We start from the raw sequence: 25,649 nt of genomic DNA on the forward strand, positions 1-25,649 counted from the left end.
AGGTGGGTGGTCTCTTTACAATGTGACCAGTTGGAACAATTTTCTCCTGATGAAAATAGTGATAATAAAATCCTATCTGTGATTTCTTCCCACGTGCTAGGTACTACGTCAAGTTCTTTGAGAGCCTCAATCACACTTCATTCCTCCCCTCAAGCCTAAGTACAGTGGACATCCAGAGTCCTTTGTCCCTCTTTAAGCAGAAAGCAACAGAGGTGACCATCACCACACAACTGGCAAAAACAAAGGCAAACAAAAAGGAGCTGGTGCTAACTCCTCAGCCTCCACCAAGCCCAGTCCTTTCCTACCTGCAGAGGACACAGTAGTGACAAAGACCACCTGGTGTGCCTTCAGGACACTTCCAGGCTTGGGGACAATGAGACATTTCAATTTGCAAATTTGTCTTCATGCTTGAACCAGACAGAAATGGAAAGTAACAGTTTGGACTTGTGCTGCGTTTGCCACAGAATTTAAATATGCGTTGTGTGATTAATGCATTTGTCACACATACACACACACAACTTAGACTTTGTTTAAAGAACAGCTTAAGTACTTATCGATTAAGAACTTTTATAACTCTCAAAATGGAGGCGTCTACACATCTCTACAGGTATTTTAAATGAATTGAATTAATCATAGGCTTAAAAGTCTCTTGTGATCTTCGTTAACTTCCCTGGGTTTAATTAAAACATCTGTGCACTTTTAATTTATCGATTCATCCAACTCATATGTCATGTTTTTAACACACCCCAGCATGCCCTGCATCATTTTTAACCCGATTTCCACTTAACTAAAGCAATTAAATTCACCCCGGATTAATTAAAGCATCCATACTTCCTGCTTAAGTCAGCGTGTGCCTCTTTCCCCACATGGCTCCTGGATGTCAGCGACTTGACACACCTGATGAGTTTTTTGTCCTTCTGGAAATTCTTTCCCGAATCGCTGTCTTGCTTATTAATATGCTGTTTGACAGAGCTGGAATGAGGATGTTGGTGAACTGGAACTCAGACCTCAGTGCCAGAGACTCTGTCCCCTGTCCGCCACAGGCATCCTCTGGTGTCTGAGCTTCACAGGGGTCCTGCCGGATCCCGCCCTGCCTGACACAGACTCCAGTGTCTGAGTCTTCAGGGCTGAGAGTGAGGGCAGCACAGGTCGGAGGTGACTGCCACCATCGGAAATGGCTGGTGATCTTTGTGATTCTACTTTCATAATTACACCTAGCTCCGCTGTCCTTCCTCACTCTTCCCACACACAAGAGCGGTTAGCCCTTTATTGCTCTGCTCACTTAATAGGAAGGGGAAACTGAGGCACCAAGGTCAACTGGCACCTCAGCTGGGCAACGTGTCCATAAAATGACAACCCATCTCCCTGAGAGTTCCAACATTCACTCCTGCCAACTGCCTAAGAGCCCATCCCCCTCAGCCCTGGCAGCCTTGTCGTTTTGTTTCCAATCCAAGAAGCAAGAATTACATCTCAGTTTAATCTATATTTATTTGCTAATGAAGCTAAATTACTTATTATTATATATTAATTATAATTATTAATTATACATTTATTACATATTATTTCTGATAAGCCTTTGTATGGACTTACCAGTGTTCCTTGTATATCTTAGCAAATTTTACTCTGTAAAACATGTTAAAAACATTTCTTCCCCATGTGACTGGTCACTGAGCTCTGTTCTAGGGTGTCCTTTGTCAAATGGAAGACTTTAAATTTTATACAATCACATCCTATCACTCTTCTTTCATGGTTTCTAGAATTTATAGCTTACTTACAGATCTCTCACCCAAGAAAATGAGTCTTCACTCTTCTAATACATTCTTAGATTCTTTTTCTACTTAGATTTTTTCTGCACATGGCATTTATTTTTGAGTACAGGGTGCAGTAGGGGTCAAACTTTATTGCCCACCATAGCCTAGGCCATGGCTAGGATCTAGCTAGAAGTCTAACACCAGGCTGGTGGAGTGGCTCAAGTGGTAGGACACAGGCTTACCAAGCATGAGGCCCTGAGTTCAAACCTCAGTGCCATCAAAAAAAAAAAAGTAAAACACCCTTTTAACACTGTTTTGCTCCATATCAAGCTATGTCTACAACCTGAAAGAAAATGGAGGTCCACTGTTGGTGCTGGCCTGGCCTCATGCCCTGAACATTACAGCCTCCACTCCTAGGGGGAGACGAGGGGCAGAGGCCCTTCCTTCTCTTGTCCCTCATTTCCTACCACCCGTTCCAGCTGCTCACACATTAGCAGTGTTTCCTGGCTCTCTGCATGTTAACCAACCACTATTTTAGTCATTTACTTGGGGTGTTAGGTTCCAATATTATGTGTTCAAGCCTCTTTCCTGAAGGGGTTTTGAATCAGTTTTCAAATAATTTCTAAAAGATGCATTATTTAAAATCCCCTCCTCAATGAGTCCAGCCCACAAATGATTTGTCAAGCTGCAGGCATTTCTGCCTCTGTTCTGACGACAACCCTCCCCAGCAGCTGTGGTCAGGTCTGTGCCTAGAGTCTCAGGTACACTTGCCACTGAGTAGACGGGATTTGTTTTTCTTAATACAGCAATGGGTGCTTTGTCCTGTCGCTGTCTATCAAGTAACACCAATAACTTGTCTCGTTCTTCCTAGAGAACTTGGGGGCGGTGGGGGGCTCCTGCTTTATCGTTCAAACGAGCTTTACACCATTTAGGTGAATCTAAATTATGTCTTTTTTTTTTTTTTTTTTTTGTCCTCAGCCTGTTAACCTGTCAGTCGTTAGTGGCAGGGATAATTTATTTTTCTTCTGCGGGAGTCTTAGAGCTTCCATTAACTAGATTTAGTAAAACAGGAATAGTCAATTTGTACACACATTTTAATTAATTTTAAATAGAAGCTTGAATGCACAATGTTCTACTTCTGTAAGCCTTAGGAGTCAGGGAGAGAGAGAGATAGCACATGGGTGTCTGTGTGACACCTGTTACAACCTCAAGTCAGGTTGGGGTTCACTTTGGAATGTCACAAGGAGCAGCCATTAGTTACCTTCCGGGTGTCCTTCACTGCTTTTATCATCTTATCTCAATTTTCTGATCGTTCCTAGAGACATTTTTGGGGAAGGCAGTACTGGGATTTGATCTCAGGGCCTCACACTTGCTAAGCAGGTGCTCTACCACTTGAGCCACGCCCCCAGCCCTTTTTGCATTGGTTGTGTTGTTCTTGAGATAGGATCTTGCTTTCATACCCAGTCCAGCCTGGACTACAATCTTCCCATTTGTGCCTCACCGTACAGCCAGGACGACAGGCATGCAGTGGCCTGCCCAGCCCCTGGTTGAGGTAGCTTCCAGCAATCCTCTCAGAGTCCACCTCTGAGCAGCTAGGAGTATAGGCTTGAGCCACTGCACCCAGCTATGGGAGATGGTTTTGTAAAGGAGAAATTGAGATTCCCAGAAGTTCAGTCATCTTGCAAAACGGTAAATGACAGGTTGAGTTTTGAACCCAGATCTTTCTGGCACCAAAACCCGGGCTCTTTCTTCTGCTGCTTTGTACTGTTTCTGTGTCCTGTCATAGAAAATAATGCAGGTTGCATGGCTGTTCCTCTCCAGTGTGGAAGAGTCTGAGCCCTACACATCTGCTCTGGTTTGAGTTATGTCTGAAAAGATCATTGACCCCAGAGGGAAGGTGCCGTCCCTGCAGAGAGCCCCGCCACCACTGGAGGGCACTCGTCTGTCTCTGCACTCTGCCCCAGGACAAACGCATTCCTTTTTTTGTGGCCCTGCTTCCCAGTCAACATCAGTCTTTTGCATTTTTGACCACACTCCCAGCAAGCATGCAGCAAACACTGAAAAATGGCTGCACTTAAAAATGTAGGGAACTCCTGACCTGACTATTTTCCTTTTTTTTTCCCTAAGTAATTTAAGTAGGTCACCTTTTAAATTTGATTTCCCAGGCACTCGATTTTGAATAAAACCCAATCTTACCTTCTAGACAATTCTATTTGGAGTTTATGCAGAAGAGAAAGAGTCTCACTATGTATAAAGAAAATAATCCTAGGTATATTTTATCAACTAATACAGGTGATAATTATTCGCTCCTTCTTTCTACCCTCCTCTACCTTTTGAGGGGAATAAGGTGACACCGGGGACCAGTAGTGATGAGTTGATGTGACTCCCCATCCTTGCTGCTCATGCAATATGTAACCATCGGATCAGGAGCAGCCCTTGGAAGCTCATCTGACTACACACTTCTCACTGTTGTCTTACTTCAGAGCACAAGGGTAGACAGGGCAAGACTGACGTGGGTTCTAGTCTTCCCAACCATCAATGTGTACTAGAATGACAAGTAGGTCTCCTCTTGAATGCCAGCTCCTCCTGCTTGCCCATCTCAGCCTGGGTGCCACATTGATGTGTTTGCAGGCACAGGAGGACACAATGTGCCATCATTGATGAATGACACCTGCCGAGGTACAGAAGGGAGAATAAAGTCCACTTGCCGCCCCTGATCTAGAGCTTAGCCTGAGTCCCATGGGGAACTTGGGTGAAACAAATTTACTTTGTCTTCAAGTCCCTCTCAAAACTTCAAGAAAGTCCCCAATTTCTCTCACCAATTCCCATTTGAACAGTCCCTAATTCGAATCTTGGGCCCCCCTGGTTCAAAGTTCTTCCCTCTGCCCTGTCTTAGGCAATGGGTACCTCTAGTAACAGGACAAAAGCCTCTGCTTAAACATCCTGAGGACAGGAACCACACTTCCTCCATTTAGTGCCTCCAGTACTCTCACAACTGCCCTCTGATAGAGCATTTTAGAGGAAAATAGCCCCTCGATCATCTGACAGCTGTTCAGATGCTTTATTCAAGGTCAGCTTATCATTAAGGTACACTTTCCCAGCAAAAGGTGTCATGTCTGCACTGTGAAGTCTGTTCCAGAAAATGTTCTCTATCTGTCTTTCATAAATAACCGCTTAGTGCTTGCCCCTAAGTCCTGGATATCCATTGAATATGAGGAACAAAGGAGAAATATTTACCCAACTGTACCAACACAGATGAACACGGTGCTGGTGGGAAGTCACCAATGCTTGATGTCATTGCTTACTACATCTTTGGGAACATAGACATTCACAGAGAGAAGATCATGACTAGTGAAGTAAATAGAAACTTGACAGCCAAAAGGATTAATTAGGCAGAGTGGGGCATGGGACTAGAAAGTGCTATGATTGGATATGCAGTCCCTTTATGGGATGGGGAGGTCACCTGGTGACTTGTGTGTGGACATATCCACGACAGTTTCTCAGAACCCATGCTCAAAATCATATACAATGCCAGGAGAAGTCACTGGAGCATCCACGTCAGTCATTTCTGAAGGTCATTCCTGAAGACTGGTGTCCCAGTCAGAGAGGGATTCCATTTGAGGCCAGATTAGAAGGTGGGATGGAAACATAGCTCTTTATAAACCAATACTGATGTAAGAGGCCCAGAACCTGGGACTGGGGCATGGCTCAAGTGGTAGAGCACTTGCCTAGCAAGCACAAGGCCTTCAGTTCAAAGCCCAGTTCTACCAAATTAAAAAAAAAAAAAAGAAATGCAGAGCCTGAAGGAGACCCTGAAATCCCGGAGTTGGTGCGATTGAGGCCAAAGCTATAGACAGCCCCACCCCAGACAATTCCCACAGAAACTTCATCCCGTGAACAGATGCCAAGGGCTGAGACGTAGCCTGCCTGCTCACCCTGCCACTTCCTTTTGTTTCTTCATAGGCCAAGCTTAGTTCACTTGATCCTTTAGTACTCATGTTCCCCTGTGAGGTACACACACTCCGTGGTGTACGTAACCAACTACAGCAGGGATTGATCTGTGGGCTCAAATGTCTCCTCCCTTGCTATTTAATGAACATAAACTTGTCATGATGGGAGCCAGCTAACCTGAGGGTAAAATAATGAGCAAGCTGGATTCAGATCCCCACCACCAACAACAAGGGAGTCAATACAGCTCTGTGAGAGCCAGCCCCAACCTGGTGTCCAGTTGGACTGCCCTGCTTTCGAGATTTGTGACAATGGGGCAAGTCCCTTCACCAGTCTGGGACTCACTTGCAAAGTGGACATCCTGACTATGGCTTCCTTCACAGGGGGAACTGTGACTTGTCAGTCAGTAATTGCACATTGAGTATTTCCTACTGTGCCTGGCACACAGGAAGTGTGGAACCCATGGTAGCCGCCATTATCAGTGACAATTTTGTGGTTGTTTATTTGAAGATGGCTCTGCACCTCCATGCTCCGTGTCCCCAGCCTACAATCCAAGGGTGTAAGCAATGCCACCATGCAGACAGGCTTTCCCTCCCTAGCCTGACACAGCCCTTCAGAGGGTGGCCCCTTATGAGCTGGTGTTCTGTCTTGGGTTTTGCAGCTGCCTGCCCCGTCCTGTGCAGTGGAAACGGACAGTACTCCAAAGGAGCGTGCCAGTGCTACAGTGGCTGGAAAGGCGCCGAGTGTGACGTCCCCATGAATCAGTGCATCGACCCTTCCTGCAGTGGCCACGGCTCCTGCATTGACGGGAACTGTGTGTGCTCCGCGGGCTACAAAGGGGAGCACTGTGAGGAAGGTAAGCATGGTGGGCCACGGGGCAGCAATCGGGGCCACACAGGGCCTGGCCTTGCCAAAGGATCCCCACTCCCACCCCACCCAGGGCTCCTGGGGCTACCTCAGAAGCCTCAGTGTTTCGCACAGAAAACTTCAACCCCACTTGGCTTTCATAGACTTCTGTGGTTGTTGAACAGAACAGGCCTATGGAGAAGGTCCTGGAAGGACTATTTTGCTTTGCCCTTCTTTATAATCTGTAGCCTCTTTCCCTTGACTTTTGTTTTGGTCTTTAAATTGCTTGCTCTGCCTTTGTCTGTCTTTCTGTCTTCTCTTTTCCTATACTCCTCCCCGCTTCTTCTCTCTTTCCCTCTATTTTATTTAAAGTCAGATGAATTAAAAATTGCAAGAGATACCCAGAGAAAAGAAACAAAACTTCCTAAGCCCCATCTTCCTTAAAGTTGGGGGCTGGATAGTTTGTTGGTTGGCTACTTGACTATTATTATTGTTTGTTTGTTTTTACTCTTCTTGGTAATCTAAGGTGTGTACACATCTGTGTAAATATTTCAGCAAAAATTAATATCAGTAGAGAGCAGCCCGGCTTGAAAGATGATAGGTATCCAAGTCAACTAGAGACACCCTGCAGGGCATTCACTCTGGTTAGTGACTGTCACACAGACTTAGAGTGGAGTGCACGATGGCCCACATTCGAGAGACTAGCACACATCAGAAAAATCAGAGGTACCAAAAACTGAAACTAATCTGACAAATTATAGTTCAAAATCCAGCTCAGAGAGCACAAGGGAACACTGGGGAGGCCATGCAGGGACGGGAGGTGTTCAGAAGAGGGCTAGGTCCTCTGGTTGCTTCTTTCAGGAGAGTGATCTGGTACCAAGGTGTTGGGAGCAAGTTCTGGTGCCAGTAAGTAAAGGGGAATCAGCCTGCCTGCACCCTTCCTCTCTGTGTTGCCTGTCTAGAATATGGTATCTAGTAGTCACTCTATAGCTTCTCAACACATAAAGAACCCCCATAGTTGATAGGAAGGTAAGGACTTAGCTTCTCTCAGCCCCCCCCCCACCCACTCCCAATCTTTGAATTGGGTAAGTCTTTGTCTTGCAGCTAAGTCTCTCTACTGTAAGTAAACATTCCCATAAACTCAAAGCCCTTTCCCCTTCTCGGCTCCCAGTGCAAATACAAGTGTCAACTCACACAACAGTCTATGGGGAAAAGTGCAGCCCACTGCCTACTCTGTGAGACAGCTGGGACTACCAGGATCTCCCATGGAAAAGGTCCAGTTGATGTCATGGGCCCTTTCCTCTCTTCGCTTCTCTTAGGGATCTCAGGATCTATAAGGTTCTCGGGCTGGATCCATGCTTCCATTCCATTAACTTAAGGATCACCAGAGATCTGTATGAAATAACCAATCATTCCAGCCCTCACCACAAAGCACAGAGTGCCTTCTCCTTACGTATCCCACCCCGTAGGTGTCTCTTGTGGAATCTACCATTCATAGTTTTCATGAAACTACATCCGACATCATTCTTCTAAGACTTTTCTATATATGTATCAGGTGTGCCCTTCACAGGGCCCAAGAATCTGACTCCCAGACCTTCCCTTGCTCCCCATAGATTTCTTCCTCCGTTATAAAAGATAGCCTCCCTCTGTTCAGATCATAAGACCAAACTGGGAGTTGGGGTGGAGGAAATACTGATTCAATAACCCTGCTCAAAAGGTCAAAGTTCTTAAAGATAAATAGATTGCAGGAGGCAAAGCTGCATTGGCTGAGAACATGGGAGAGGCCAATAATATGACAGGAAAGGTTAACAGGACCTTCTGTGGTCATGATGTCATGGGCCAAAGGAAAGTGCTGGAGCGTAACACTGCCGGTCATGGGATTTTCTTCTCTCCAGGAAAGAGTGCATATGGATGGAACTTCAATCTCCAGCTTTCTTACTATCTCAACCAGTCCTTCTGCAACGTTGAGAGTAAATTTTACCCATCCAACAAAACAGGGAGCCACGTGGCTTGTCGGGAAGGGATGGAATCTCTCCTGTTGACTTCTGCCCCACAACACTGAAGCAAGGTGATTCATACACTGTTTTCAACACAGGGATCAGAATCATAGCATCTACATCAGCACTTTTTCTTCCATTTTTTGCATTTTTGATATGCATCAGAGTCATAACGCTCAAACAATTTACCTGCAACAGTGATGGTGACAGAATCAATAGTCCACGTCCTCCCGTTGTGCTGCATAAACGTTGTGCTATTTAACAGTTTGTGGGAGAAACTGAAAGGACGTCTTCGCGCGGCCTCGCCGGCTGGTGGCCGGAGGAGTGGGGAGGTGACAAGACAGGAGCTGACATGGTAGTGTAAATCAGCCACGTTTCCCTGTCAGCTTCAGGGTTGACTCATTTTTCAATGGCATTTAACTTCATAAACGTAATTTGCGGTTTTTCGGGGTTCATAGTACATAGTGTTTGTAAAATTCCTTGACCGCCTCTTCTTATCCCTTGGGGACAGAAATTGTATTCACAACCCTTTTTGTCAAATCTACAGAGAACCCACTACTAAATGAGTTCTAGTGCTTTCAGCTGCCGGGGGCTGATGTTCTGAGGCCCAGGGGACTAAGACAGTAAAGACCACTGTCCCCCATTTAAGGATAGCACTGTTTCTATTTAGGAAGCTTCTTGACACTCCAGAGTTCCTGCTGCCTGGTAAAGACGCTAAGGATGTAGTCACAAGGTCATCTGATGAAATCGGAACCGAATTTAAAATTCATAGTGAAGCCGCTCCTCCTAACCACTGAATTTGGCAATTCCATCTGTTGGTTGTAATCACACAGCTCTGAGGGCACATTTACCAGTTCCACTGACCAGAATAAGGGCTCGCTTTTATTTCTAGAGGCCATAAATGGTCATTTTGATGACATTTTGGTAACAGGCTAATAACCTCAGAGGATCTTCCTCCTTTTTCAGGCCATAATTCAGGATAGAGAAGAGAACTGATTTATCTAGAAAAAAAATAGCCCTCTCGCTTTCTTTTTTCTATATTACTTTTTATTATTTTATCTTTTTAAGAAAAAGATTATATTTTTGGAATGCTCTGAGCTTGGCATCTCACCAGACATTTTAGCTGGCTAATAATAGGTTGAAAGCAATTTTTCAGGCAATAGCATACAAGTTATTTTTTTGTGGCTTTTTTTATTTTGTTTTACTAGAAATGGGGACAAAATAAAGACATCTAGAACTTCAGGATTTCCTTTAGCAGAAGAATATGAACATGATTGGTTCTGAATAAATTAAGTCATATTTTGCAGATCCCCAAAATATGAATTATTTCCAAACGCAAGAACTAGTTAGCACCATTTCTCTCTCTAATCAGTCCTACACACTGAAAATCTGTCCTGCTAATGACAACTGCTTCATACTAAGCATGTGCTGATCCCCTCGACTGTGCCCAACAAGAGACAGTGAGCACCCTGCACAGCGTCTTTGTAAATGGCTTCCAAGTTTTAAGCTTTTCCGTTCAAATTGATGTCCAGATGTGTCTGACCACCCTAAATGGAGCCAATTCCAAGGACTCAAAGGGTTTATATTGTCCCCCAGACGATGAATTCCACCCTAAAGGGATTGCAACAAGAGTGAGGAATATCATCATAAACCTCTCTAAGAGTAAAACTTCACCTTTTGGTGGGGGGGACTCACTATTTTTCCCCATGACTCAAATAACTTGGAACTGGCTTCCATAATATCTTCTTGAGACTCATTGAGAATGGCCAAATGGGATCCTGAGAGCATCTCTTAATACTGATACTGAAAATTATTATATTTTGCCTCTGGGGAGGGGTGCTCTTTGGAAGTGTCTTGGAATATTGTGGTTTCTAATATATCCAGATTCCTCAAGTCTGATATCTCTCGGGACTAGATAATCTGCAGCACAGATAATTTAAATAATATCGTATTTAGAGCCACTATATCATCAATATTAAAACACATCATTATTTGGTTCTTAAATAAGAAAGAAAAAAAGGTGCCTAACATGGGCAATGCATTAGGAAACCCTACAATAAACTGGGACCCCAAGGAGTTACCATACACCATGTCAAATTACTTAGGGATCAAAAGTCTTGGGAATTCTGATCTTGGCCTTGGGCGAGAGAGAAAAACTTTTGTCACAGGGGTCCAAGAAAAGAATTGAAAGCAGTTTCTAGTTCACTGCCCCCAGGAGATGACAGACACACCCACTACTAGGCCAACAGACTTGATTTCAAAAGTGTTAATATGACACAAGTGTGTATCTTAGTCAAACAAGGTGACTAACTCTCCCATGTTTCTCTGACCCACACGGCTACACCTGAGCCTGCAAAATCCTCATTCCTCATTCAGAGCCCACGGTGTGCAGCCATCTTTTCCACCCACCATTGTATCTTTCACAAGGGTCTCAAAGGAGGCTGGTTTGCCTCCATTTACTCAACCTGCAGGCTAGATGGAGCTCCAAGGTTGAGGTCACATTCTCATGCAAAAATGTCCTGTTCCCAAGAACTAACCTTGGCCACTTGCTCCTCTCTTGCTTTGAGTTGGCTCTGAGGGACCCCTGGTTTATATGTGCTTTGATTATGAGGATGATCAAAACATCAGACCAAGAAATAGACAAGGATTAACAACCCAAATCTGACTGTGAACTTGTCCAGTGGACTGGCTGGTGGAGGGCTAGGGCCAAGATATCACCCATCCAGTCCACTCGTGACCACCTCGTGGGAGGTCACGAGTCCCACACCCTTTTTCCCTTCTTTCATCCTGCACATTCCACTACTTCTGTGGGTGCATGTTCAGAGAATGAAAACAAATTCCAGATTTAGCCTAAGTGAAAATTAATTAGAAGGTGGCTCATGAGTTCCATGGGTTTTCTTTTTATGGGTTTGTTCCCTTTGGAAGCCAAGGATTGGGAAAGTTAGAATGAGCCTCTCTACTTTCCCAGCTTAGAATGGGGGTGACAGGGTTTGACAATGTCACCTTGCTGACTGGGGTAAGACACATGCAAAGGTTTGGGAGCCCAGGTTCTAATGACTGAGCAAGGCACCTATGCCTCTGAATAGGGTGTACATCTGACTTCCTAAATCTGCTTGGGAAATCCCCTTCATTCTCTTTCATCCTCTTCAACTCTTGGAATTTGGTGTTCTGACATCCCAAAAGTCTTTTGTTTTATGATTAAAGATGTCACAAAAGTCTTTCCTAGGCTGCTCTGTTTTCTTGCAGGTGCACAAGCATCGGTGAACCCCAGTCCTTTCAGCAGCAGACTCGAGGCACAAGGTCCTCCTCCCTGAGTGACCAGTACTTCCCTTTGCTCTATTTCAGTTGACTGCTTGGACCCCACCTGCTCCAGCCATGGCGTCTGTGTGAATGGGGAATGCCTCTGCAGCCCTGGCTGGGGTGGCCTCAACTGTGAGCTGGCAAGGGCCCAGTGTCCTGACCAGTGTGGTGGGCATGGCACGTACCTCCCCGACACGGGCCTCTGTAGCTGCGACCCCAACTGGATGGGCCCCGACTGCTCTGTTGGTAAGCCAAACGGTTTCACCTTGTCCTCCCAGCCCTGTGCCCTCGTTCCATCCATTCTTGGATGACGGGAGCCTCCTCTTCACACCTCGCTTGGGATCAGGGACTTTGGTCCACCGTGTAGTGCCTTTCTTGCCCTCTTCTCCTCAACTGTGGAGACTGTGGTCTTTGAGGACAACAACTGAAGGAAAAAACCACCATGTTGATTCTTGTGCCTTGTTGCTTCCATTAGCACAAATGGATGAGGGGCCCGGGAGGGATGCTTGTATTGCATTATAGGTTTCTTTATGTATCCTCCCTAAAGGTACCAGAGAACAAAACACAACAATTCAGTCCCAAACAAGCTGACTAGAACGCCCTCTGAAACAGAAGAGAGGCTCCCTGGAGAGCTGTGTGAATATGCTGGAGTGTGCTGTGGCACTCCAGTGACAGGGAAATAATGAAGTTGTGTGGCACACTTATTTTCCTAAAATTAAGAGTATGTGTCTTACTTCCCGAGTGACCTTCAAATGGAGCAGTTCAACGGTTCAAGTTGGGCCCAGACTTCCCAAGAAAGGTTGGCTTAGGAGAACCTATCCAAGTAAGCAGTCATCGTGTCACCCCCTTTCCTGGGTGGGGAGACAGCTTTCGGATTACCAGGGTAACCAGGAAGGGATCAATGTGGTGCTTTGCCCACCATGGGAAAGAAATGAATATTTCATTCCAACAGGAAAAAGAAAGACGTGGGTTAAAATGGGCTATTTTGGAATGTCTTCTCGGCCCCCTTGACTCTGGCTTCTTCTTTGATGCTGGTGGTCTTGGCAAAGCTCTGCAGAGTAGGAGGGGAAGTAGAGAGTCCTAGACCCAAGGCCCAAATTGTGCTGCAGACATGCTGTGTGACTTTGAGTGAGTCACTGACCACCCTGGTCTGGTTTCCCCTCCCCTGGCATGGTGAGCCATGCATCCCTCTGTGGGCTGTTGTAAGGATGAATGTCTGGCACGTGCTTGTCCTCGCGTGAGAGGTCTGGAATGCCAGAGAGTGCATATCTGTCTGTCTGTCTCCTCCCCAACCCAACCACAAAAGACTTTGAGCTCCTTTGAGAAAGAGGCTTTGTAAGCGCAGCATAACTGGGGTGGCCATTGTTGCCACCATGGCACCAATCTGGTGAACACAGGGGTCTGCAGTCAGCCAGATCCCCAGCAGGCCAGGTCAGCCCAGGCTCTCAACAGGGGAAGACTCTCGGCTGGTAGGGAGTCAGGACACACCAGAGCTCATTCAGGTGGGAACTTCACCAAGAGCTTTGTCTGGCCTGCTCTTGGAGGCCAGCAATTCCTCTGGAGTTGCTGCTGTGACACCCTCTGAGTACCCAAACCACCCAGAGGCCTTGTTAAAATGAATGTGAGAGCCCCTCTCCCAAAGCTTCTAGTTCACGCGGTCTAATCAGAGCCCAAGAATTTGCATGTCTAGCAAGTTCCCAGGTGATGGCAATAGCCAAGGTGACACTGCTGATCCAGAGGCCACCCTCTGAGAACCACTGCTCTGAAACAAACAACAACAACCACAAAAAACCATGACGACCAAACAAAGACTGCAAATCAATACCCAGCCACCAGAGACGAGTCTAAAAGGTGTCAAAGTGGCCGCCCAGGGGCCATGTGTGCGGTCTGGCTCCCGTGAAGGGTGCGGCCAGCCGCGGTGTCGAGCTGTAACCGTTGTTTTTCTTCCAGAAGTGTGTTCAGTAGACTGTGGTACTCACGGCGTCTGCATCGCGGGAGCCTGCCGCTGCGAAGAGGGCTGGACAGGCGCGGCTTGCGACCAGCGCGTGTGCCATCCCCGCTGCATTGAGCACGGGACCTGTAAAGATGGCAAATGTGAATGCCAAGAGGGCTGGAATGGTGAACACTGCACCATTGGTAGGCAAACGACAGGCACCGAAACAGGCACATATTGCTTTATTTTCATAAATCGTAGATCGATAGTGACGGTCGCGCATTGCAACTGGCTGTTCCTCCAGGGACACGCGTGCTCCCCCACATTCCCGCTGCCTCTCCAAATCTCCAGGGAGACAGGGAAAAGCAAAAACGAGGGCCCTCCTTTGGAAAAAGGAGTCCAGGTTGGGAGGAAAGGGATCCACCCTGATAAGAAAATCTATCCAAATCGCTGATCTTGGGGGGGAGAGGGTGAAATGAACACGCATGGGAAATTGTCAATGTCTGCAGATTCCAGCTCCCCCAAATCGCTGAGCTCTGCAGGTCTGCTCCTGGCTGGCGCCCTGCACCCCTGCCTGCAGCCACCAATGCCGACTCAGTTATTTTAGACCAGGCTAGAAGCAGGCAAGACTTGCAGGTTCTCTGGGTGGCCAAGTACCCCCGTCATAGATCTGAGCATCCTCCTGCTGTCTTGAGGCTCTATGGCTATTTTCCCATCAGCACGGCCACCAGGACAGAGCTCCTCCTCTGGCTCCATGTCATTCTCCACTCAACCACCTCATTACGTAAGTTTCTTGACCAAGAATGTTTTTTAAGGTCATGTTTTCTTGTGAGAAGGAATAATGTTGAAGCCAGATGTGGTGGTGCACCTCTGTCATCCCAGCACTTGGGAGGCTGAAAAAGGAGGATCTCGAGTTCAAGGTCAGCCTGGACTATGTAATAAGTACCAGACTGGCTTTAGTTTCATAGTGATACTCTGTCTCTAAAATTAATGTTAATGATAATGATAATGATAACATAGGAGGAGGAGGAGTTTTGAAGCTGTTTTGGGTTTCTTTGGGATTTTTGCCATTATTGTAGCTTGGGAGAGGACCATACTGATTTGAAAGCACCTGATTGTCCCTTTGAGAAAGGTGTGGTATTTCGGCTTCTCAGCTTGCTATGTCTCTCAGATCATTGGGATTGCACAGTTGTCAACTTGAGCGCCATTTTACCTGTGGTTTTTGCTCCTGTTGGTTCATCGATAGTCCTAGGCTCCATGTTGTGCCAAGCTGGTTAATCCACCAGCCTGCGTGGAAACTCTCAGAAAGTCTCCAACCAAACTACTGTTTGCTCCTTAAAGTGACCTTTGATCCCACCTCTCAGTTTGGGGTCCTAGCCCCCAAACCACAGCTTGGCCACCCAGAGGGAGAGACCAGATGAAAAGCTTGCTCAGAGCTGGCAGATGAGACCAGACTCAGTTTCCCGTGCTGTTCATTTGGCTGGGGAAGCAGAGGTCAAGTGGACTGACTCTGCAGTTTCCCTGCTTCCATCCGATTGGCCCTCTGAGGGCAGCGTGTTAATCAGAACCGCAACCATAGCACTGGGACCCTGCTGGAACAGTCTGTTGACAGTGAATCGTTTCTGTAGTCTCTCGACGATGCTCCAGGTCCTGTCCCCTCCCCACCCCACCCCCGCAGCCACTGTCATCTCCAGCTTCCTGCAGAGGCTGAGGCATAATCCACACACTTCCAGGGAGGGTGTGCACAGCCCAAGACCAGTGCAGTCCTTTCCCTAGATCCAGGCCTTGGGGCTCCCTCTTGATCACCAGTGCATGTCCCATGTGACTTAAATAAAGACTTTCCCACCCCTCAGCTCCATTGCCCCCAGTGCCCCTCTCTCTCTAGAAGCAACTTGTAGGTAGATAGCACTACGTCCTCTCGTTTGTACCATCTGATCTCCCTTCCTGTGCTCCCCCTTCTCCATCTGGGAGGTAGGGACAGGGTATCCCCGCAGTGACTCTGCTGGGAACAAGCTTCTCTCCTACCTACAGTACTGCAGATGGATCAGGGCAGGTACTGACCAACTATGGCTAGGGGCCAGCCTTTCCTGGTTTTCATGGCTTACAAACTAAGAAATGTTTCTACATTTTTAAAGGGTTAGTAGCTATCCAACAAGAAAAAATTCCTGACGTGACACTTCTGTGAAATCCAAATTTCAGTGTCCATAAACAGTGTTAATGGATAATAGCCACACCCATTCAGCTTCCACACAGAGACAATGTGGCCCAAAAGTCAACGGTTACCTGGCCCTTCCCAGGAGTTTAAAAAAAAAAAAAAAAAGGCTGAACCCTGAGTGAGAGAATTGGCCAGGCCCAGATGGACAGAGAAGAAAAGGGAGGCAGGTTGATGTCCCCACTAGGAAGGGACACTGATTGTGCTTACAGGAGATTAGGGTGTCAGAGTCAGAGGGGAGAGAAGAGTGGAGATGTCTCTGGGGGCTTTGAAAATGACATGGGATGATAACAGCTTGGGTCTCAGTAGAAAATGGCAAGGTTGTGGCCATCAGGAGAACCAAGCACCTTGGTCAAGCTGGCCTTTGGGTGAGATGAGCTGAGAAAAGTCTTTCTGCTATTTGAAGTGTTGGCTCAGCTACCTCTGTGAGCTGTCACCCATGAGTCCTTGAGGGACATCGAAAAAGTGCACATTTATATGCTATGTGCAGCTCCCAAAATGAAGAGGGTGCTGGCGCAGGGAAGTCCCTTGTTCAGAATTGCACTGTCCTGGGACTTTAGGGTTGTGCTAAATTATGAAGATTGTGATGATGAAAGCCTCTTCTTATGAGGAATTAGGGCTCTGTGGTTTAATTACTAGGATATGTGCCATCTCCTCCTAGCTTCGTTCTGTGGGGTTTTCTCCAAAACAGCCAAATGTCCCTTGGTCAGTGAGATAGCTATTGGAAAACTAGGGAGTTATTCATACTGCACTTATGCTTTTCAACCTCTGGCCTCCAGAGCTGTTCTATGGCCTTTTAGTCTTTTGGTTTGAACAGACACTCCTGTCATTTCATTTAAAATGAATGCCATGATTTACAAGCCCAGAATAAGTCCCCCTCCTTGGAAAAATGACAGGCAGAGGAAAGAGAGGGTTTTGGTCCTATAGAAAATAAACAAGAGTGAAATGGCATCCAGCCAGTAAACAATGGCCTGGGACATTTGAGGTAAGACGGAATGCTATGTGGTTAGTGTTGGGCACCCCGGTTGTCTGTAGTCTGTTTTTAAAAGGAGGTCATTCTCACAGTCATTGCAGGTAGTCAACGGAGCAGTTCACCTCGCTCATGGACTGCACTTATTATACTGAGGAAGGAAGCAGTAGGTGGGGAAGAGAAGGATGAGGATAAAAGCTCAGACTTCTGAAACTCAGTCAAGCAGAAGCACCAGGATCTCTCCATGTTTGGTCAAAGGCATTTCTGGAATTTGCAACAAATCACTCATACTGGAGAACGCAGTCACATTGCCATAGATTTCAATGGAAGGTATATTGTGTCCCTGTTAACTGGTAGAACTAACTTACCAGCAGACTGGATTCTACCAAGCAGTGAGTTTTAGTTACCTCTTTCTAATAAGTTAAATATAAGATATGGCTAAAATCTACAGAATTACGTAGATGAGAATATACTTCAAATCCAAATCAACCACAACGCATGCAGTTCATGAATTTATCAGTGTTATTGGGTAAGGTACAGTTTACTCTCATGATAAGTCAGAAGACAAATTGTTTGATCTTTAAATATGATCTTAAAATGGTCTTTTGTTCCTACCACCTACCTGCGGCCTGCCACCACCCCTTCTTAATATGGAAGATTTAACACAGAAGGGCTGTCCAATGGTTATAGCAACTGTATCCTTCTGATTCAAACCACCATGAACTATAGGAAGCTCAGATGAGCATCTCTGATGCTATGCAGAGGTCAGGAACGTGTTAGCATGTTTTGCCAGCAGAATAGTTGGGCAGAATTCAAGGAGAAAGCCACATTCAGATTGCCAGGGAATACAGGAAGGGAAGTTAAACGGGAATGGTGCAGTGCTATGATGATTCCTGTGTAACACCAGCTGGCACACCACGGTCTAAATCTCCCAACATTGGCCCTTTCCAGACGTGGTGAACTCATCAGGACCTGGGCAGTGAGCAGCATCTGCTATGGTTATTCCAAGCTGCGTATTTATCTGTGTGGCCTTGGCCTCCAATCACGTTTCAAAACCATGACAACTTGATTCCAGGGCTGTGTGGGGCTAAGTGACCTGAGCAGGTGCCACAAGTCAGAAGAGTTTCTTTTCCCTCTGTTGCACTGGGCCCTTCTATTATTCCTGTTTAATTGGTTGGGGAAAGAAGTAGGTTCTAGTGATGTTAATAAGGAAAATGAATCTTTACCCAAGGTAAAACCAGCCATGCGACATCCTGATGTGCTGATTAAGTGATTGTCTTCAGAAGTAGACAGGGTCACAGTCCAAAAGGGAGAAAGCCTCAGAATAATAGGGACAGGTTGAGAAGAAAGTGACTGTCAAAACTAACTGACATCAGACTGAGGAAAGCTGCCTTTGCATCTCATTCTAGTTTGGTTCCAAGTTACAGAAACTTTTATTTTTCTTGTAGCTATTGTCCTCAAACATTTGCACATGCACGATCGAAATGAGCTCACGTCGAGATGGAGTCAGCCACTGTGGAGTCATCCTTACTACCAACTCTGCAGAAGCAGCTCATTCTCTGATTGGTTAATTAGCCTTTTCCTCCAGTGGCTCTTACTGGAGCTATCCTCAGAGCTCTTTTTTTGGTTTTGACTTTTGGGCTTTTAAGTAAAAACCTTAGCTTTCTTACCTTTTACTTTACAGACAGACTTTTAGCTGAGTGATCTTTCCCCCATAATTTGGCCCAAATGTGAGCCTTCTGGTTGAGAGCAGGAATCCCAGGTGCCCGGAAATTCTCTTTGCGTCTGGGTCAGACAATCTATTCGAGGTTCATTGCCCAAACCCAGAACAAGGACAGGGAGGGAGAAGTGACAGTGCCACCATTTCAAGCATCCTGACAATATAAATTAAAATAACAGAAATGAGAACTGTCCAGCTAACGTGAGCCTCATCACTGGAGAATTTGCTTTCTTGTCGTGGTTGCTGAAGAAGAGCTTTCATCAGTCAGAAAATAGACAAGATACACACAAACCGTCCAAACTTTATGACTTGATAGTGCTGTAGTTTAAATAGAAGCATTTGTGGAATTGATTCCTCTGTGATTTAGAAATATCTGTTCATGAAATACACTCCCATCAAAAAATAAAAGAAGGGAAGAACTTTTTGGAGGGGCAGGATATGTGTCCTCTTCTGTGATATCTTCTGATAGTGTCAGAGGACCTGGTCCAGTGTATTAACTCGTAGCCCACAGTGGCAGGGCCAGATCAATCGAGTGCAGTTATGCATTGCTTAATGATGGTGAATGTTCTAAGAATGCACTGCTAAGTGATTTTTGACGTTGCCCGAGCATCATAAAGTTACTTATGCAAACTTAGACGCTCTCAGTACATCACACCACATGGCCGCTTCATAAACAATAAAGAGATGAGATTCCTGCCAGCAAAACTTGGCCTACTGTTCACAGTAAACATTTTTTATAAGCAAGAAAATCACAAAACCTGTAGTATAGTAAACACACAAAGCAGAAACATGGTGTTTTACCATCATGATCCATACAATGTACTGTGCATGATTGCACTGCTGTACTTTGTAAGACAGGCAGTGTGGCAGGTGTGGTTACACCAGTGTCACCATGAGCAAGTGACTTAAGGCATTGAGGTTATGATGGTATGACAGTACTAGGTGACAGGAATTTTTTAACTCCATTATAATTTTAGGGGACCACCCTCATATGTGGTCTCTTCATATCAAAGACTTTGTTAGGCAGATTGATGAACAAGGCTTCACAAGAGCAAAGCACTGAGAACAGTTTGCAGCTCTTACATAAACCCTTGGGCAAGAGTTAGCATAAGGAAGGTTCCAGAAGGTTCAATGAAAGGAAAACATGTAAGAGTAGGACCTGTTGAAAGGGATGGGATGAATCACCCTGGTGTGTTGGAAGCTGCACACGTGAGCTTTTAGAGACACCCAACACCCCTCCCAAGTCTGTGATTCTCAGATCTCACCATGTGCAGGAAAGATGGCATTGGGGTCTTTTAAGACATTAAAAGAAGGGGAAACAGAGCACCCTGGAGAGCTGAACTCCTGTAGCTATTCATGATAAGCATGTTTCTAGTTGATTCCTTGTGCCATCATAAAAAACAGACTGGCAGGCAGAGGGGCTCTGGTCTTAACTGTGCCACAAACATTCCTTGTGCCCTAGAGCAGGCCACCGAGCCCCCTAATGTCAGCTTGTTCCTGTGCAAATGTGAGGCTAGACCACATAGCTGCTTTCTGGCATGCGATACACAAATGTGAGATTCTCTTCCCTGGTGTATAAATGCACTTTATTGAATACTTATGTAGAGCTCTTAAAAATGAGTGTTAGGAAAAATATAACTAGCACGTCAAGCTCACGATTATATAAGTATTATTGCTTAGGGATATGGTGAAAGGAGCATTATTAGGCCTGAGTAAATTTAAAGAAAAATATTAAGTAAATAACAGTGAAGATACTGCAAATATCACCAGTGCACTATGTGACTGACTGAATTTAGAACACGCTTGAATAAGACGGTCTCTAAGGCCCCACCATTTCTAAACTGTTATTACTTTTATTCAGAATTGTGTGAATGGGCTGCTGTAATGCAATCAAGCCTTTCTCTCTCCTGTAAGGCAGGTTTGCAACACAGGTTCCCATAACACAAGCTAAAGATTTTACATTAGAGTAGACCCAGCGGAGTTTCACCCCAGCTGATGGTGCGTTGTTGAACTGTGGAGGATACTGAGTGGTGCTTTTTGATGTACTAGTTCCTTGTTTATCTGTTTGCTTCAGTTCCAATTTAGATCTAGTATTCCTAAGGAATCTTTTCCTTGAATAAGTTGAGTTATGAGCCCCCAACTCTATCTATCTATCTGCCCATCTATCTATCTATCTCTCTCTATATATTGGTAGTACTGGGGTTTGAACTCAGGGCTTCAGGCTTGCCAGGAAGGTGACCTGCTTCTTGAGCCCTACCTTCAGCCACCATTCATGTATATTTTTAATAGGAAGCCATGATACTCAACAGGTGCCCAGCCACCTTCAGGTACCTCACATGGACAAGCACAATGATAAGATGCTAAAGACACAAGCCTTGGTGTCAGTGTCCCAGAGTTCAAATTCTGACAGCTTTTCTAACCTTTATATGCCTCAGTTTCTCTATCTGTTAACTGGGGAGCCTAAGCAGTACCTATCTCCTTGGATTGGATATAAATACTTGACACTTTGGCAAGCATAAAGGTACAGCGAAAGAAAAGTGAGCTGTGACCATCATCACCATCATTAACCGGTAGCAGTGTCACACACGTTGAAAAGCAAGAGAGGGTTTTCAAAATGAAATTATTAAAGCGTTTATTTGTGTTATTTGTGGAAACTGCCTTTCCACAAATCAGGCAGTTCTACCAGCTCGTAACAAATAACACCTACTCCCTCTCTGTCTTCCAAATAAAAGGTGGCTGTGCAACCTGCTGGCCTCTGGTTCACACAGAGAATGAGAAACTGTATCTCCTCTGGCATCCAACCTGCTCATGGCCCAATCATACATGGAATCAAACGCTTACATTAATAGAACCTTGTTGTGAAATTAGGGTTTGCAACTTTTGACCAAAGTTCTCAACCCTGGCTTCTTACATGTGATCTAGGGAAACCAAAAGGTCTATGAAAAATTGTTTTAATCTGGGTTTTATTTTTAGAATAAGTATATTTCCAAGACAAAGTTCTTCAAAGTGTTATTTGGAAATTCTGTTATCGCTGAACTCCAGTTCTTGTAAGCCAGCGTTTCTCAAACTAGAGGCCACAGATGTATCCTTGAAGAGTGTGGACGGATGTCTTGCTCTTCTTTGGGAAGGTGTCTGATCAGCCAGGGTTGTGGCTCAGAGGCAGAGCGCTTGCCTAGCATGCACTAGGCTCAGGGTTCAATCCGAAGCACTGCAATAGAAAAAGAAGGAATCTGTCATTTCTCAAGTTGGAAGATGCTGCCTATCAATGTCTCTTGAGACACTTTATCTTTTACTTCTTTCTCCTCGTTCCTTGTGACTCTGGTTGCAGGGTTTGCTTTGCAGTGGCCCTGGGCAGCCCAGTAGACCTGATTTTCACTCCTCAAGCAGCATGTGTGCCTTCTGGAAAATCAAGACCCATTGATTCTCTGTCCCCATTCAGCCTGATCAGTTTCACAAGTACCCTCACTGCAATTGCTCATTGCCTCTGAGCATGACCCGTGGGCAATGTGTGAGGGTTCTGTGGATTCCTTGGCTCATCTCCTGGGTTATCGGGAGCCATACAGGGTCTCCCAGATATTCATGTCAGAAACAGATTTTGCATTTCCTTCCAAGTTGCCTGCCTAATGGGATCAGTCTTAACAGTTGTCTTCTTCATAGCATTCTGTCTCACAAGCTCTTTTTAAAAGGATTGCCTTTTTTAGTACATATTAATTATATAAAATAATGCATTTCATTGTAACATTAAAAGGATTGGCTTCTTGCTTTTGAAAAGTAGGGGGCCACCATCTTGAAAACCAGCCAGTTAAAATTGGGATTTATTGCTTTATTCCCACCCTTTTTTTTTTTGGATGAATTGGGGTTTGAACTCAAGGCTTCACACTTGCAAAGCAGGTGCTCTACAGCTTGAGCCACACCTCAGGTCCATTTTGCTCTAGTTGTTTTGGAAATGGGGGTCTCACAAACTATTTGCCTAGGCTGGCCTCGAACCACAATCCTAACAAGTAGGATCTCAGCCTTCCAAGTAGCCCGTAAAGGCTATCCCCACTCTTTTTTCCATGCCTTTCTTTGTGTCATTCTAATCAGACCTGCAGGAGCCATCCATACCTTTGGCCATCTCTGAGCTTTTCCCTTCGTGAGAAATAAAATAGCAGCTAGGTAAATTTTTAACTATTTAATCATAAACAGTCTTAAGATGATTAGAAAGGATTAAATTACAAGAGAAAAATGTGTATAGCTAATCTTTCTTCTAATTAAAAAAAAAATCCCCGGTTTTAAGTAAAGTGTTTGTTTTTAGGAACGTTATTTTCATTGTAATCAGGAAGGAGAGCCTGCATGCTCCTCGGTGATGGATGAAACATTGCAGAGTTATTCAAAGCTGCTAGCCAGTGTGTGTGCATTATTAAGATCCCAAGGAGTGGACCATCTTTTCCCCCACCTGTGGTCCAGGGTGGCATGGAATTCTCTGTTCTCAGCACACTAAAGCTGTGGGTGACTCCCCCGGGCCAAAAGAGTCAAGTCATCAGAGCTTTGTACAATAGTCAAATGAGGCTGGTAGGTAACAGGATAAGTGTTCAAGCTACACAAGTGGATGCCGTCACCCTTCGTGGGGTCCATTCCAACACTGGTGAAACCCGAATTGCCCCAGCCCTATGAATCTGTCTCACTATACAGAACCATTGGCTCTCCAGTGCCATGTCTCATTCCAACTACAGCACTTAACTCAATCTCTTTCCAATGGTTTCTAGAAGTTTCCACATGCTTTGTTTAGCCCATTCCTTTTCTTCAAACTGCGTCCCTTCATTGGAACCTGCTGCCTGCAAAACCCTCTTCTGGGGAATCCTACAGCACTTCCCCTAATTTTGTAAGGGGTCACCAAGTTCCATGCCAGGGTCATGGTCTACCATGTCAGCCAGCACCCATAGTGCCCACTCTCCTGAAGTCTTGCTGTGTGTACACAGTGAAAGGGAGAAACCCACAGCATTTATGAGAAAACAGTCCTTCACTCTTGCCTGTGGCATCTCTCTTGTACATCAAGGTTTCATCCTAGAGCAGGGCTGTAGAGCAGACACTGTGGAGTCCTTTGTGTTTCCTCACCTCCTCGACCACACACCTGCAACCCAGGTAGTGGAGGATGCTTAAACATCCTTCATGGATAGCCAGGCTCTAAAGCCCAGTCCCTTCTCATTTAGGTTAAGGGTTGCCTCCATTTTTAGCCAGTACAACTGCAAATAAGAGTTCCCAGGTCTGTCTCCTTTGTGATAACCACAGCACTGCTGGGAAGCAGAGAGAGTGGCTTACCTACCTCTTAGCTCAGGGGCCAAACAGTTTCTGGCAAGGCTCTTTGAGACTTCTCTCCCCATCACGCAGGAGATCCAGGATCAAATGCTTCAATCTACCCATCACACAATGGCACCCTTCCCAAGGAGGAAGCAGGGCCGCCTCCCAGAGAAACAAAGGGTCGAGCAACATCTTAGACACAGAAAGCCCCCTCTAATTGCTGTCTGGGAGAATTTAAAGAGCTGAGAATCCTGAGCGACAATCCCAAGTTTAGTGGCAGCACTCCCTGGTCAAATTAGCAAGAAAGTTGGTTAGAGAAGTTGGTCCAGGTCACCTGTCTCAGGCTGCATGAGAGTGATGGGCTCTGAGAAGTGTGAATTACATTTCTTTATTTTTTAAATTATGGTTTAACTTCAAAAGGGACTGCCAGACAGCCCTGAGTAGGTGTCTAGAAATAACATCAGAGGGAGGGGAGCCCAAAAGAGTATAAAATAACCACCTCACAAGCACAGAGGAAATGTCTGGACCCAACTTCATTGCAATATATTAGCAAGCTATCTGTGATCGGTCATGGCACTGCATCCAAAACGCCCTCTCTCTAATGACACAAAGCTCAAAGCTGTGGTTTCTGCTTTGCGGAGAGCATCCTGACCACAGAGCAAGGAGTCTGTTTCTCTACTTTAGGTGTGCGTGAGCCCAGAAGGTCCCAATATCACTGATGATTGCCATTCTCCCGAATAGGGAAAAGAGATTGAAGATCCTGGAGGTGGTGGGGGAAACTAGCTTTTTCCTATTATGCCAGGGAGTGCAAGCAAGTGAAGTTGGGTCCCTTAAGCAGCTTGCTATCAACTTCTCACCATACTTTGAATATGAATCGATTTAACTTTTTATTTCCATTTAATGGAGCCAAGAAAGATCTGTATCCATTCACTTATAGACCTGCTCTCTGGGGGTCTGATAAACGAAATGTTATCATATCATAGCGAAGCGTAGCCCAGAAAACCATCTCCCCAGAATTAAACAGTTGGAAATGCAGAACACACATCAAAACCCACTGCCAACTGTCAAGGTCTCTCATATCCGGTTTATAGAATGCAACATCTTCCCTCTTTGCTGTCTGTTAACACTCTTTATGGTTGGTTTTTCTGTGTTCAGAGGTTGGGGCACTGCGGGGAAATGTGTAGCAAAAGGATTCAATGTGTAACATTTGCATCAAACAGGCCTCTTCCAAATCCAACCCCTATCACTTGCAAGTTGGGAAACCTGTGGCAAATTAAGTATCTTGAATGAGCTTCTGTTTTTACCATCTGTTAGTTGGGTATAGCACCTATGTCCTGCTGCTAGGAAGACTTCACTTCTGTGAAACGTGTAACACAGTGCTTGATACTCTGTAAATGCTAGCCGAAAAGTCATTAACACCATACCTCACACCTTTCCCATGGTTTCCCAAAGGTTAAGAGACCAGCAGAGATAGTATGCAGGCACGCATGGGAAAGGGCCCCAGAGCTAACCCTCGTGTGTTAACATGGGTGTCTGCAGCCTCCTCCTGCTCAGCTTTTCTAGGAGGAACTCCATAGACACCAGCTTCCACTCCTTTCAGTAGGCGGAACACAGGGAGCAAAGGGAAGTGAAGCAGGAAAGAATATAGATGTGACCAGGTTACAATCCCACTACTGCTTACAGGATCGTGGGTGT

The 25,649-nt window shown here is 45.5% G+C and overlaps 1 protein-coding gene across 23 annotated transcripts in view; it reads left to right on the forward strand.

Moving 5' to 3' along the window:
* Tenm2 (teneurin transmembrane protein 2) overlaps positions 1-25,649 on the forward strand; it is a 1,177,215-nt gene that overhangs the window by 1,041,099 nt on the left and 110,467 nt on the right. For 17 of the 23 annotated variants that reach the window (XM_074057721.1, XM_074057728.1, XM_074057729.1 and 14 more), the window contains 3 exons: positions 6,361-6,555; positions 11,888-12,088; positions 13,793-14,005. In XM_074057721.1, coding sequence (XP_073913822.1) covers positions 6,361-6,555; positions 11,888-12,088; positions 13,793-14,005 — 609 coding nt within the window. The remainder of the gene's footprint in view (positions 1-6,360; positions 6,556-11,887; positions 12,089-13,792; positions 14,006-25,649) is intronic. The other 6 variants (XM_074057724.1, XM_074057725.1, XM_074057727.1 and 3 more) reach the window with 2 other exon arrangements.

This window comes from Castor canadensis, chromosome 16, assembly GCF_047511655.1.
Source record: "Castor canadensis chromosome 16, mCasCan1.hap1v2, whole genome shotgun sequence".
Lineage (NCBI taxonomy): Eukaryota > Metazoa > Chordata > Mammalia > Rodentia > Castoridae > Castor > Castor canadensis.